At 42.4% G+C, this 16,183-nt stretch overlaps 1 protein-coding gene across 10 annotated transcripts in view; it reads right to left on the bottom strand.

Annotated features, from left to right (window-relative positions):
• SPEN (spen family transcriptional repressor) overlaps nucleotides 1-16,183 on the bottom strand; it is a 78,503-nt gene that overhangs the window by 41,923 nt on the left and 20,397 nt on the right. For 7 of the 10 annotated variants that reach the window (XM_054800977.1, XM_054800978.1, XM_054850103.1 and 4 more), the window contains 2 exons: nucleotides 6,480-6,800; nucleotides 2,644-3,120 (listed from right to left, as the gene is read on the bottom strand). In XM_054800977.1, coding sequence (XP_054656952.1) covers nucleotides 2,644-3,120; nucleotides 6,480-6,679 — 677 coding nt within the window. In that variant the 5' untranslated portion in view covers nucleotides 6,680-6,800. Of the gene's footprint in view, nucleotides 1-2,643; nucleotides 3,121-5,167; nucleotides 6,801-16,183 lie in introns of those variants that run through there. The other 3 variants (XM_054850109.1, XM_054800980.1, XM_054800979.1) reach the window with 2 other exon arrangements.

Raw genomic sequence — 16,183 nt, 5'->3', positions numbered from 1 at the left:
GATGGTGCCGTGCACAAAAAATTCTCCTGAGTGGTTTAACACCCGCGAATTTCCACAGGCTCCAGTGTTTGTCCCCAAAACATTCACACGAGCGTGGGTGAGTGACCCACCTCTCCAAGGAAACACAATTTGTTTTGCCTTTTCTACCCTGCCAGCTGAGGCACAGACACGACAAGATTTGAGTGACAAAGTTCTTCAAGACATACAATTTTGGAAGAATTCGTTGTCATAAAGACATTAAGAATTTCACAGCATCACAAAATTGGCCATTTCCACTTATTATAAAGCTCCAAGAGGATCTCAAATTTGCTAAACCCCCTGACAAATACTATGGAAATTGCAAGAAGTAATTATTTTTCAGACAGTAACAAACTGTTCTTCCAGATAAATCCCATTCCAGAAATGAAAAATATATAGGGAATTTGGTAAATCAAGCTGGGGATGACACAGCCAGAATTTACTACTCAGGGTATGGAGATGCAAATAAATTTCTGCCTGGTCTGGGTACATGAAACCTGAATATATCGCAACAGCGAGCGGGAGCACCTCACCAGTGAAAAGGGGGCAAAGTAGCTTTTGCTCACCACAGGGTGTGAGGGACTTAGATATTTACATTGCTAAATTCAAAGTGCGTTAAAAATTAAACAGAAGAGTCCACTCGTGCTTTAAAAGACTTCGAGGCCAGGTGGGGTTTTGCTTTACAAAGTAAACATACGGTTAAGTGTTTATTAATATCTATCTCATTGCTTAGAAACATTTAAAACTCCTTTCTGATCCTTCAAAATGAAATATGCTATCCACCAGATTCCATTACTTGCTCTACTGAATTAGAATTTACTATATTAATAAGGAAAAATGGTTTATTTCCCTTTCCTCCCAGAGTATCATCTAGTTTTCCTTTACTACAACTACAAATTGCCAAGAAAATGAAATGCTAAAGCACAGCAGACACTGCTTATCTTCTGATTAAATCTTAAAACTTTGTTCCAGTGGGATCATATTTAGTCCTCTCAAATTCAGAGCAGTATTTCATCCTGTCTCGCCATCTCAACAATGACATTTTATAAATATTACGAGTTTCTTGGACTCCCTTCTATCCATTCTGCAATGAGCAAAGGAGCACCAGAAAAAAAGGGGGTTTTCCTGCTTAGGATTTTTTTTTTAAGCCTTAAATGGCCTCCTTTCAATTCATCTTCTCTAGGGGTTTTTTGGATACCTCTGGAAGTCTCACCAATTTTTTTAAGCTGTAAGAAGCGTGAAAATCTTTAACAAAGCATTGCCTTTATCTAAGAGTCAAGATCTCATTGAGAGAGGTGTTAGGAATGAACAAACAAGCCTTTAAAGCAGCCCAAAAGTCCTCTCCGACGTTCTAGAGGTGCCTCTCTCTTCACCTGCTCTCCAGCCAAGACAGGACCTGGATTTCTAAATCTGCTACTGTTACTGGATTTCTAAATCCAGGAGGAGAAAACAATAATTAGAAGTAGTAAATAAATCTTTGCATGGTTCTTTAGACATTGGGAGTGTGTGTATGGGGGGAAATTAGAAGAGGAGAAACTAATTTCCTCGTCTTCCCTTCTGCACACTCTCCCTAGTGTCAGCCCACCTAACCCATCCAGAAGGTCCAATGTTCAAGCAGATTAAGATTTTATGAGAATAATTACCTTGATTAGAGAATTACCACTGGTAGAATTCCATTCACAGTGATAATCAAACACTAAGTATTTATTATACTGATATATTTATTTACTTAATGAATATTTTCAGTTTTGGAAAAGAACTGGTATGTAAAGGAAATGTTTCTAGCTCTGGAAACCCTTCTGAAGAGCAGCACTCTTCACCAATCAGAGCATAAAACATTTACAGGTACAATGGCACCTTCTTGGTTTCCACTCTTAGGGTGAATTTACTCTTAAAAGGCTAAATATCCTGGAGACATTTCAACAAAGAAACCCAGTGATTAGCTCTAGTACTCTTTCTTTTTCCCTGGTATGTAGTTTCTAACTCCACAGAAATACAGAACTACCGCAGCTATTACAGAACCAAGGACATGGGCGTATCGCTAGGAAACGCATTCTTGGATTTATTTTTAGTTTTAATTCTTCCAAGTCTGCAATTTTTGCTGCGAGGCAACGGGAAAAATGGAAAGGCAACATAACCACCTTTTCAACAGTAGTGGTGATAGGGAATGAGGGGAAACTGGCCAATACTACTCATCCTTTCCCACAGTCTTCTAAAATGTGTCCTGTAAAAAGTAGCTGACCTTAAAATTTGCTTATTCCCTCACTTAAGCAACTGAAATATTTAGCGTTCTCCAACCATGCAGGCAGCAGCCAGGGGTGTAGCAAGGCCTTGTGTCCCCACATCCCCACTTTGCCTAGCTAGCGCCTTATGGATGCTGTGCAGATCCACCATGGAAAATAATTAACGACGGCAACAGCATTCCCCTCGGATCTGTTTTGTGCCAACTCGGTCTTTTTACATTTCACGCCGGTTTACTTCTACATCAGTGAGTAACGCTTTGCCACAAAACAGCTTATATTTTCAAAGCCTGGGCTCGCAACTCCTCGCTGTGACTCAGAAAACAACCCACAAAGCCCGCGGGATGGTCGCTTTGGGTCGGGCAACAACCCGCAGTGGCCTTACCTGTCGCTGCTGGTACTGCTGCTGCTGCTGATGGAGTCGCTGCTGGAAGATCTGCTCCTGGATCCACTGCCACTGGGGGAACGAGTGGGTCTGGACGCCTGGCTGGCCAGCCTCTGCGGGGACTGGGTCCTGGACTGGGACGAATGCGGTGACCGACTCCTGCTGTGCTGGTAATTCCTCTCCGGCCTTCTGCCTCGTACCTCCCGTGTAATATCATCCCTGTAGATATCCCTGTGTACCACACTGGGCAATGTAAACTGCTCCCGGGCCCTAGGTTCGTAACGGGGGTCGTGAGCATCAAAACGGTTTGGACTTCGACTCCGAGAAGTATAATAGAGCCCATGTTGTAAAGTCCGCTCTCGAGGATCTCTATAGTAATCCTGATCGTAATGTCTCGTCCGATCAAATCCTCCCGTCCCCCGCTCATGGTGTCCATAGGCACTATGTTCATAAGCACGCTCCCTGTTATCTGAAGCCCTGCATTTAGGAAGGGGGAAAAATATTTCATCAGAAAGGGGCAAGCACAACTAAAAGCAAATCATGCAAACATTCACGTCAGCACTAAACTTATTTTTGTGACTGCTTCTCCACTAAACAGCAATAACCTAGCAAGCAAACACTGACAAACTTAAAAACATTTTACTTGACTGCAAAGTTATATTCATATACGATAAAGCTGAGCAATCATTTTGTTTTAATCACAATATCAGGCTTTCATGACCAGCATCTTGCCTGCACAAGAAAAAAATACTGCTTTCCAGTGCAGAATCCTCTTTTAAGTTGCATTTGTTTGGGGTTTTTTTTCCTTTAAATTCAGTAAACAAGGAAAACTTCATGTTTACTTCACAATTAACTTCCCCTCCCCCCCTCCATTTTTGCTTAAGAGCTTCAGAAATTTTTCTGGAATTTGGTAATTACTGGAGCTCTTCTAATTATCCTTCTGCAAAAATGGCATCGCAAATTGGGCTGTAGCCATGAAAGCCTCCGTGCAAAGCATGACCCAGAAGTAAGAAGCTGCTTTCAAAAGGGGTAGCACAACCCATAGAGAAGGCCCAGAAAATTAAGGGTTTTCTTGCTGCTGTTCTAAAATATTTCATCCTCTTAGAGGGAATTTTGCTTTTATCAGGCTGCTACACTCAATTCTCATCAAAGCTGCATACCCTCAAGAAACATCTTGATTACTTATGTCAGAATATTTAAACTGCAAGGGTGCAGGCCCCAAAAAGGTGCTAAGACCCTAGGCAAGGAGGATAAATTACATTTTTCAGTAGGTGTTTTTGTTTGTTGAGACTGCTATTGTTACTGCAATCACAGAATTTCTATCTTCACAAGCATGCTACTTTCAAGTAGCCACAGTCCATTTTGTTTCAGTATTTTAAACATTCTGTACGTCAATTGAGAAAGGCCCTATTTTCTAAGAAAGTTAGTGTGATCTCTCAAATAAAGAGATAGTAAAACTGACAGGTAAAGTTAAAAGACCATTACAAATAGTTTAGTAGTCTAATTTAGACAAGTACCAGGACGGTATGTCTAAGTTACAGCTGCAAAATGAAAGATCAAGAATGACTACATCGAATGTTTAAAAAATACTTGCAAAATTCTAAATATGTCAGGGTAGCCAAAATTAATTTGAAACTTTAATTATCCATCTTATGAAGGACATTTCAACCTTCCCCCCCCCCCCCCCCCAGCCTTCTCTCTCGGATTCTTCCTTCAGAATCAATTATTAGTCACTTCAATCCCCTGAATCCTAATAACCCAATTTCTGCCTTCTGCTTCCTCATCCTCCCCTGCATCACAGGTCTGTCTTCTACTTAAAATGGCAGAAATATTTCAGGTATCTCTTATAAACTGAAAATGGAATTTGAATCTTTTTCCATTAGCATCTCAGGAAGTTCCTTCCGTTCCTTCTCCAATGAATCACTAGATCCTTAATCCTCTAAATATATTCATCCTCTGTTAAGTTATAACTCATTTTCAAGCTTTCTACAGAGCTAGCTCATGTTTTGCCTGCAATTTTTCCTCTCAAATTATATCTAAGAAACTACCTAACCAGCGCAACAGAATGTCATTAACGTATATATCCACTTGAAATTCATTGTTGCCTTTCTATTTTCATTACCACTTGCTCACAACAATGGCATTTTGAAAGATATTTCAGGATCTGACACAGAAACGTGTATCTTTTTTCCCCCCTTTTGAAGGGCCAAGATCAACAATTTTATAACAATTGCATTTAGCATCCTACAAAGTGTTAATCAGTGACAGCTGATTTAATGAGGTAAGAGAAAAAGCAGTATTTTCTAGAGGGTTACTGCTATATAGCTGACATAAAAGAACAAAGTCCTTATCCGTGAAAAGGACACAGAAGACAGACAGAGGAGCTAGCAGAGCTGAAAATCTAATGGCTACAGTGCTTTTTTGATTTATCTATTAGTACTAAGTACTACTGGAGTTAGTGGAAAGAGAGGGTTTGACTTGGGTTAGGAGAGGGGCTAATATACACAGGGCAGGACATACCAACCTTTTCCAAGTGTGGAAACACGACCTATATTCCCAATTAAATCTAGGGAGAGAATTGTGAACATAACTTCCCCAATTTTGGCCCCTCTTACAGGGGTAATCCACCTTCTTAATGGGCAAGGGTGTCAAATGATATTTTAGATGAACCAACAAGAAAAAAAAAAATCTTAGTGACAAGACAAAAATAAAAAATTCCACAGGAAGGAAGTAGTCCCAGACTGAAACCATAACTCTGAAACCCCCAGACTTCTTTCTTGAGACAGAAGGCACTTAAATAGATCCATTATTTTAATTTCCAGCCCTATGTCTGAATCAAGCAGCTGGTAGAAGATCACCCAATGCACGAGGCACTCATCGCTGCTGGCCAGCAGGCATCCTCTCCTCTAGCCGCCTTTGTAACCATCCAGCCCAGTCATTTTTCACTGGCGTATCCACAAACTGGCATTAGCACCATGTCCTTAAAACTAGAGTATGTTTAATGTGGAGTAGCAAAGAGCTTTTTAAGAGACTAGACAGTAATCCACTCCCCATGGCTACTGGCGTCTTGACTGTATACCATCCAATAAATTCAAGGCAGTAGTTCTTATCCCAGCATTAAAAAAAAACAAAAACCACTATAATTTCCAAAATTTAGTAATGTCCATCATCTCTTTTTGCCAATACCATCAGAAAGAATAATCCCATTAACTTGGAAATGATGTAGATCCAAAATGGAAACATCACAAGCTGCCTTCAGTCTTCTCCATCCAAGCGTTATTATTTCCATGGCTAAGTGTTGTCTGTAGAATCCAAGGGGCTGCATCATTAAAGTCTACTAGAAATTTTGTGGTGACAATCCAATTAACATACCAACTGCGTATAGTGAGAACTGAGAACTAGGCATCAAGCTTTCACAGAATTTTAGGTTCTAGTATTCCGAAGATACTCCACAGAGAACTTCACCACATGTTGTAGAGTAAGATAGCTCCATCTGGCAGCAGGGATACATCCGAGCAAGGCCTTAATATTATCCAAGAAATGGAATCGTTACGTCTAGAAAAGAGTAACTCCAATATCGATGCTGGCCAAAGGAAATCTTCCATCTTAAAACCACCTTATTTCAAGTGTAGATATCCAACCAGCTGCAGAAAACATCCTCTATGGATCCACAAGGTACCAGCCACTGGGATAGAAATCACTTCCGTTTCCAACCCAAAATAGGAAACATAGATAATTCCCAAAATTTTAAATCCATCTGGGGGCCCTAGATACGAGTTTGTGTTTCTCACCATATCAAATACAAAATACCTGCCTAGAGAAACCTTGGAACTTACCCATCAAGTCTCCGCTCATAACGTCCTTCCCGTGCATGAAGTGATGGTGGGGGACCGTAAGTGGGCCCCCCCCCACCTCCTCTGAACCCAGAAACCTCTCTACTACGAGATGCTATGGAAACTGTATCATCCAATCCCCGAGCAGCACTGGGAATGGTTCCTGGTTCATTATAATCCGTCCGTAGGTCTCTATCTCCCATTTTGTTGACAGAGTTGTGTGCCTTCTGCGCACTTTTGATGTCCACAAAATCCACAAACGCTGCCACTCCGCCTTCCGACCCCCGCTTAGGGAGTATTTTGACACTTTCAACACGTCCATATCTGGAAGAAAAGCAAAGCAGAGCACGTATATTAGCACTGGTAGAAAAAGAATGCATTTAGTAACATTGCCTCCTGCAAAATCAGCACCAGTTTCAAACCGTTTGCCCTTCCCACATGGCAGGAAAATCAATCTCAAAGCACGGCAGAGGGGAAAAAGCCTTTTAAAGTTTCCATCATTATCTTCAAAACTCCTCTCTTTTGGTTAGCCTACCATGAGATCACCCTTTTTATAACAAAGCAACAGCGGCTGAAGAAATAAAAGGTATTCGCAATTAGAGCGGCCCCTCTCATTTTTAATCTGCCAGGCAAGACATAATTACAACAAAACCGTGTCACAACAAGTAGAAATAAAGACATCCCAACAATTTTCTTAAGAAAAAAATGACCTTGACACAACAATTCCACTACTCCAATCTATCTTTAATCATCCAGCGCTAAACCAAGAGTCTTCGTTCTCATCCTTGTTCCTCATCTCAAACCCATTTCTTTACTACAGCCTTGCAGGACACTTTTGCAGCATGACCGACATGGGCACCCCCTGGACCAGGGTGCTTCTGGGGTTCAACTTTACACCCTCCCACCGTGGACCAAGCCGCACAACAGGCACGCCAAGGAAAGCTGACAGGAACGTGACGCCACCCTACTTAATGTATGTTAAGCAATTGCAACACAGGCACTTACAGGATGACTAAATGTCTACGTAAAAATTAAACCAAACATGTTTGTGCACACCAGAAAACATGATGTAAAAATGTTTTTAAACAACTAGCATTGGCTCATAGCAGAACAGATAAAATGGGAAGCATGAACATTTTAAAACAGCCGAGAACTGCAGGTCGCATTTTGGTTGCACCTTTCTCTCAGCCAAGAGATTCTGAGCAAAACAGGTAAGGGCTTTTAACTGCAGTTGTTAATCCACTACAAAAAGAGGCCAAAAACCTATTTTTTAATATACTGTCAAACAGGAAAAGGACACACAAATAAAAAAAAAAAATTCAAGAAATATTTGTGAACTCTATGAAGAATTATTGCCAAAAAAGTTATTTATTCATGAAGGCAGCACAACGCTGAACAGGTGTAAACATATCCTAAACAAGAAAAGCCGTTTTCAGCTATATACCCAGGAATACACTAACACAATTGCCTGTCTGAGGAACAAATGCTGTCAGAACCTGCGTCTGACTCTGTTTTATGCCCAGCTTTCCATACACCTTAAAATTTCGTCATTGTTGTTGGATGACTAATCCTTAAATACGATTTGAAAACCTGCCTCCCTGACTGCTGGCTTCTCATTCCATCGTGACCTACTATGCCTTATATATAACCTGGTTTGTATTTAGATCTCATTTTCCTCTGGTTTATACTCTACTGAATACAGCGCACTGTCCATTTACGAATATGTGTGCAAACAAGAGCGTCTTTCAAGTCAAAAAGCGCCTTGTTAGGCCTAAAAACACAAGGTCACGTAGGGGACCTATTTTTGCCCCTAAGCTGCCCAGAGCAGAACTTGCCACCTTTGTACTTGTGGGTACAGCACAGTGACGTTATTTCTCAGGAGTTTCCTAACCTGTGATATCGACCTGATGCACTGGTTATTTTTTATTCTAATTAAAAGCTGCAAGGAGCACATATTGACAAATGGTACTGCAGGAAAGATACTTCTCAACATTTGCGCTTTTCTGAGGCTGAGTAAGGTTATCTTACCTTGAAGGCAAGGTTCAGAAAGACCAGAAAAGTAGAGGATATGGTTAATAAAGTTTGTGTGGAAAAAAAAAAATGGCCTAATTGGATGTGGCACATATAAAGAGCGAAGAAACAGGGAAAGAAGAAGGGGAAAGAAAACAGGAAAGAGCCCTTTTGAAAAAATGTTCATGCCATGAATGAACATTAACAAAAAATATGAAAAATAATTTGATATCCTAGTTAGCATCACCCTTTAGCACACGTTTCAGTGCTGGTTCTCTACAGACAGCGAAGGAAAGATGTTGTAACAGGACAGAGTGCTCCAACTCTCATACCCATTGAGTTTTTCTTCTAAATCATGTAGTTACAGAAGTCACTGGTTAGAACATGTATTTTGCTTTTGCTCATTGTTTACACATTGCCAGTGTCTGCCAACGCAAGCCCATAGTTTGTCTACAATCTTCAGGAGGAAAAAAAAAAAAATAGTATCTTAGCATCACTCAAAAACCCTAAAATCCTAATTGACCTTCTGACTGCAATCACCACAGCCAACTTTGTATGAAATGCTGTGGCAGTTACATCAGAAATGAGCTCTTAAAGACTCTTCCTACTCACCACCCTGACAATTCTATTTCCTCATTCTGAAATTGTAACACATACGTGTTGTTATAACATATGCACAGATAGACCTCAATTATTTTTCTTTTGCTGCAGAAGATCCAGCAACGTGTTAAAATGTTCAAATATTCAAGCTAACGCTGTCCAGAAAGCACAGCAGATACAAAACATCAATGTAATGTGCTCCCTGCGTACCAACAAATTCACCCAGCAAATGCACAACTCTTGCAGCCGGAGCTCAGTTTTTATATTGGGAAAAGCATACTTTGGTTGCTATTAATTAAAAAATTGTATTTTTTTTTCTCCTAAATAAGAAATGGATGGGGGAGGCTACTATTCCACTGCAGCCATGGTCCTAAATCACCCCACTCGGAGACAGCGCGTTTTAATCCATCCGTTATCCAGATACATAAATATACACTGTGCTTTGGTGTCCTGCACCGTACCCTTGACGAGCCCCAAGGATAATCTGTGACAATCGTCTTTGCTGAAAGCGAGGGAGGCAGACAGGGAGGAGAAAGGGAGCAGAAAGGGGGGGGGGGGATGAAAGAAAACCGAGAAGGAGAGAGCCCTGAGTATTCAAGGACAGCTGCTGGAAGAGGAAGGTTTGCATTTTCCGTGCCCCAACGTGGTCCTGTGATTACACACATCCTTTGGTCCCCCACCGTGAAGATTAATCTGTCTGGTGATCCAACCCAGCCCCACCCGTTGGCGTCTCTCCGAGCTGCTCCTGTCTTGGCAGATGCTGCCGGGAGGAGGACCGCATCGAGGAGAGAGGAGGGGAGATCTGCAGTGCTGCATCACCAGACGGGTTTACTGCAGCAGAATAATACATTGCGAGAAAAAAAAAAAAACCCCGATACTTTCCGGAGGACCAGGGGAGGAGAGGCAGTGATAACAATGCGTTTCGTTACACAGATTGCAAGTTAAAGCAAGATGGAGGTGAACGCGCTCTGAGGAGCAACCTTTGTCCGGATCCCGAGGGCTGGGAAGAGGGGACAAAAGACAAGGGGAGGCATCGCCGCGACCTTTGGTAATGTTCACAGAGCGGCTCCTCTCAACCTTCACCTCCTATCTTTATACCTGTGCGTCAGCCTTTTCCAAGAAGGCTGCGTTTTGCAATCGCTGGCAGACCAAACAGAAAACAAAGAGGCTTGTTTGCTCAGCTCCAAATCCACAGACCCTCACGAAAACAAGGCTGTTTAGTGCCTCTTCCCAGCTGCACCTCATGCCGATTAATCGTTAGCTCCATACTGTAACAAAGGTGGCTGAGGCCGTATTTCAGAGGGGTTTACAGTTCAACCAGCAGCAGAGGAGATGAGGGGGTGTGAGAGCTGTTATGTCACCAAGCCCCTCCACCAGCACAGCACCATCGCAGCACCCAGCTGCAAACACAGACCTAGCAGCCCTTTCGGGGGGGGGGGGGGGGGGAGATGATAAAAAAAAAAAATTGCTCAATAATCACTGCTTGAACAAAGCCATGCTAATCCAGCTTTTCAGACAAAGAAAAGGAATTCATAATTTAAGCATTATCGGTTTATTCACTGTAGATCAAAGCACCTCTATAATCAAGCAGCTGAAATGTCTCTGGGCTCTTGGCATGGCTGCTCAGCATGTTTCTCTCGCTCGCCAGCCCTTCCTCCTCCCCAGCTCTTCCTCCCATACCAACAGACAGTGCGGCCGGGTTGGGAAACGCAGCCTCCACCAATGCAAGGCCGGGCTGGTTCCTCCTCCCCAGGGGCGACGTGTCACCCAGACATAGCCAAAGTCATCCCTCACCCCACAACTTTCCCTACACGGGGGTACCTGCGCTCTCGCCTTTCCATTTCTAATTAACTGTTTCATCTCGGGTGCTTGCTCCAAACATCCCTTTTTCTGCACAGTCTCTGCTATTCCCAAGCAAAAGCACTTTAAACAAAGGATGGGCTAGGAGAGAGCCGGCCAGGAAATGTTTAGTAAGCAAATGTTACCATTTAGCTGCAATATTTTATAAACTGATTAGGATCTTTACAGGATGATATAGACACGATAGGAAAAGGTAAAATCAGGGAGATCCCCTTCTTTAATTTAAACTGAATCTCATTTTAAATCACATTACCTCCCTATTTCTCATGAGCTCCCCCCAAGCTTGTGAGGACCTGTTACACCCAACCGTTTTCATTACTGCAGAATTCTGCAGGTCAGCAACATCCTGGTCTACAAAAACTTCACCATATTTTTAATTTAGAAGCCAGCACAATGTTATGCTCCAGATACTACTAAATGCGAGAGACATTGCAAGTTCCAAAATAACGCAGAAGGATTTTTGTGCTTCTTTCTCCACCGCTCATTAAGAGCGTGATTTGTCAAGATGTCCTGATACAGCAGGATATCTGAGTATTTTGGATTCACTTGGATTCCCTTTGACTAAAGCCAGATACCTTTAGCCATCTGAAAAGCAGGGATGATTTTTCCATGCCATGCTCAAACTCCTTCCTCCTCCATTATTATATAACCCAGGCAAGCCCCGGCTTGCGTTATTCAGTAAAACGCTCGCACAGCTTGAAGCTTTTCTTGGTCAATTGCATTCCTCTTGCTTTGTTGTTATTTCATAACAGAATAATGTGACCTGAAATAATACTTCTCCAGATGTCTGCATCTCTTCTCCTTACTGGTAACTCCAAATCAGTCCAATGCCCCATTCTAGGGGCTGCTCTAGTCCTGTATTTCCCCCTGCACAAAGCAGATCTGCTCCAGATACAGGGAAATGCAAGATGTGCAAATACTGAAGTAGGCTGCCATCACCAGCTCCGTAGGGGTTTTTTACCCAGGCTGCCGAAGGCTGTTGAACTCCCGTAACATCAGTTCTGGGGTTTTCTGCTATCGTGGACATCCATTTCACAGTCCAAGAACTCGGCCCACCACAACAGCACGTGCATCTCCTTCCCATCCATGTAATACACAACACAACAGACCAGAAGAGCAGCAAAACCAGCAGTCTTACCAGCAGCAGGACACCAAGCCATAGTGACAGCCATCCTGAAGAAATCCTGCTCAAGAGTTAAGCACCAGCTTCCAGAATCAGCAACTCACAACATGAACCGCTCGGTCAGCGTCTCCCTCCCGTACCACCAACAAAAGCAGTGTTAAATATTCACCACTGTAAAAGTTCCTAAGCCAGCAATGCAAAGGGACTTGGGTCTTTACACAGGCATTTGCCAAGAATAAGGCACTGTAATTGATGACAACGAGGACGTTACTGTAAGAAATAAAATGCACCATATAATAGTTATAACCTGCTTGGCCTAAGAAAATTACATACCACCACGTTCCATGCTGCTTATTCATTATAGCCACATACTTGCCACAAAAACTATTTACATACTTCTATTTTTGTGTTGTGTTTTTTTTTTAAGAAAGGGAATTTCATATCAAGAGTGATATTTCACCACCTTCAGACCTGAGCAGCACAAGTCTTTGGAATTACACTCTGCTTCAAGTAATGCAGAATATCAGTTCAAAATCTGGCAATATCATTACGTGCCTAGCACGGAACAAGACTTGAGAGCTTACAGATACAGAAGAATAAAGGAATCTAAACAAAAGATACTCAAAAATGCATAGACTCTTTCATAAATACAGTAACTGATGTATGTGACAGCAAACCCGAAGACAGTCCATAAAGAAATGCATGCACAGGGCTGGGATGAAAATAATTGAACTGTATCTTCACAGAAACAGTGAGCAGGATTCCAGAGTCCTGGAAAACTACACTTAAAATCAGCTTTAACAAACGTGAGGAACTGTCACCCGAAGAGCCACGATCGCTTGGCTTTGTAGCACTGTCACTCAACTCCAGAGAATCTGTCAAACGATATCTCAAATGCTTGACAACGAATACGGCAACGTACGTACACAAGGCCACTGGCCTTCACTAGCAGCTGCGCTTAAGGGAGACCAAAAGCAGTATTTACTACCAACGACTTGATGTGATGTCTCATTACCAAGAGCTTTCATTCCCAAGGGCACCGGGCCACGCTCTGCACAGCGCTGGCACACCAGAACACTCAGGACACCAGAAATCCCTCACGTTGACACACACACATTTGAATTCGATCTTGAAAATTGAAAACTGGCTATTCAGGATTGTGGCGAAAATACTATATTTATCTAATATACATACATGCACTCGCCCTTGCAAAGGGCTCGACAGCACCGTTTTGTAATGCTCCTCCACACACCTCATCTTCCTCCAATTTTCTGAAGAAATAACTTTAAGTGACAAAACCCACTGGGACAAGGGTACCAGCACAAAGGCTGCCAGCAATGTATGGAGCCCTTCCAGCAGCCTCTAGAGGAGATGCAATGTATGGTATTGGCTCTCCTTATCTCCAGCTGCTACGCTGCGTTCAAGGCGGCTAAAAATAAAACAAATTAAATGTCTCTCTAATTCTACCTTTCTTGGCACAAAACTGCTGTTTCTATAACGATAAGCCTTCATGAGTGGCCAGGATGGCATTCTGGATGATCACGAGTAGGAAAGCTCATCAGCGAGTGATAAATCCATACGATGTAAGGCTTTGAAAACCTTTACCTCCCCGAAGCCTGGCGAAATAAAAAAAAGCTCCTCATTCTGCAAGGAGTGCTGGTTTTCAAGCCATACCGAGAACAGACCTTGTGACAGCAATGATTCAGAAACATGCCCTAATTACCAAGCTCCCATAATTTTCTAGATTGCAATCTGAGATGCTTTAAAACCTGTTTAGAGGGATCTTTATTGGCTCTGCGACCTTTGGGGGGGGAGAAAAACAACGTTCTTCAGGGCATTCTCTGCAGCTCTCCTCCTAGCAATAAAGATCTTCAGGGAAACCTCAAAATTCAGGAGCAGAAACCATCAACCAGGTTACGGAGCTCAGTCAGACTGCTTACATGACTGGGGTGAAACCTCAACGCGATGCTCCTCACTCTCCCCTCCTGCCCAAATTACTCGAACCTCGACCGTTCTTAGACTTTGTAGCTCCCATTAGCCCCTGATGGCGTTCAACGGGAAATCTCCCCAACTCTGACTATAAACGGGGGTTTTGTTCATGAGATACAGCACGTGTTCCTGCCACGCACTGAAAACAGCTAGGGCTTTGTCTACACTCGTAATCCCTCCCTACGAGATGACAAAGTAGGAAATTAAAAAGCTAGCATAGGCACATTCACTGATACTTCTGATACCTCTGTTATTTAAGAGCAACACACTCGACATATCAGATAGTCCGGTAGATAACTCTGTGCTGAAATAAGTGCTCGCTTCTTGCTTTACAGCTCAGTTGAATGCTCCATTTTAAGACATAAACTAAGAGCGATTCCTAATTAAGACATTTTATTTATGTCTTTATTGCAGAGTCACCATTTGGATACTGCTGAGGTATTAATATACAAATGAAATTATTATGTACCACCAGAGAGGGAAGAAACAGAATATTTAAAACTGTTTATTCATGGTTGCTACTGTCAGTAGCAACTATTTCTTCCAACAGTCAACATACCAGGAAATTTTTCTGCAATCCCCATGACAAGAAATTTTGCCACAGATAAGCTGTTCTAGTGCGTACACATCAGGTGAAACTTGAATACAGATACAGCCGTTCCTCGAGATATAGATCAGTTCCACTGCAACACCCCCACAACACAAAACAACGTTCAAAGGGAGTCCTAGCAACATTTCAACCTAGGATGAAGATGGCAGAGTGGGAGATGAACCCGTGCTTTCGATACTGAGATTACATGAAGCTGGACGAATTAAAAAATAAACTCCTCAGCTTGACCTCAGCAACATCTAGCTGGGCTGGGTTTAATATCCTCACCCAAGTCAGCAGTTCCGCTGCCTGCCATGTCAGGCGAACCCAACATTGCATCAGACCGTCCGCAGGCTGCAGTCAGAAGGCAAATCTTGACCATACTGTAATGAAGGGCTTAATGTGAATTTACCGAGTTAAAGGTGCGTAAATGTAGCTGAGCGATACAAGTTTCTTGTTTGCACAGCCACCTCCACCAGCCAGAAAAGAGGCAGAAGCTCTGTTATTAAGGAATTTTTCCTAGTTGTCACTCCTGTACAATTAAGGAGAAGCATGCAAGCATCCATAGCAGGGCTTATTGGTATATACATTAAAAAAAAAAAAAAAATCAAAGCAGCTTTGTGAGCAGAAATAATGAAGACTCATTTCTTATGGATGCGTGTCTTGAGGTTGAATTCTCTGGCGTCCAATAACTGCCGGTTCCCACTGCAGCTTTTCCCACGGTCAGGAACACCTCTCTCCCATGTGGATTCTTTAATGTCTAATAAGGGTTGCACTCTCGCTGCAGCTTTTCTCTCCATGGGGCCGCTAATCAAGTCTCTCTCCTCTATTAAAACCGCTTGTTTTCACAAAACTCAAAGGAACGTCGTATCTCTGAGACTGCGAGTACCCCCTTCGCCCTGAAGTATAACTGAAACTGGCTAACGGGTTCAAAATTCATTAGGGAAGATGCATGGCAAGATCCCATCAGTCTTGCTCTCCAAGAAGATGAGAATACGACTATCCGGAGCAGCCTGAAGAGGTTACAAAAATTTGTAGAAACTCTGCATGTTCAGCTGTGTTGTATCAAGTATGACATGCTGTGATTCTTTATCCTCCAACCCACACAGATGCATGGTATCGCGTTACTACATGCTAGACACAGGGCTGCTGAATTCCATCTCCAGGGCATTTTTTTTTTTCTTCCAGCTTAAAGCATAATCTGCAGATTTGCTTCAAAAATACCAGTGGTGATAGGCTACATTTAAATGCTTTCTGCAGAGGAATTGCTCAAGCCTGTTCTTTTGTGTGACTGATTTTAGGATTTGTTTGGATTCGATTTTAAGAATGCACTGCTTCGCAACTGTAGGGGAATCTCATGATTAATCAAGTTTTTCGTTCTTACATGAAAGGGTAATTCCCCATCTCAGTTTTGCTTCTCCAAGCCCTGCTTTGCATGTATTCGGCAGCAGATGGAGGAAAATGCAGAGTCATAACATTATGGTCTCCCTGCCATGCTGCAGAGTACTTTAAATATGTATCATCTTAAGGCTTTTT

Source organism: Grus americana, chromosome 21, assembly GCF_028858705.1.
Source record: "Grus americana isolate bGruAme1 chromosome 21, bGruAme1.mat, whole genome shotgun sequence".
Taxonomy (NCBI): Eukaryota; Metazoa; Chordata; class Aves; order Gruiformes; family Gruidae; genus Grus; species Grus americana.
The sequence above is the reverse complement of the archived record's forward strand: the minus strand, read 5'-3'. Positions and strand labels throughout refer to the sequence as shown.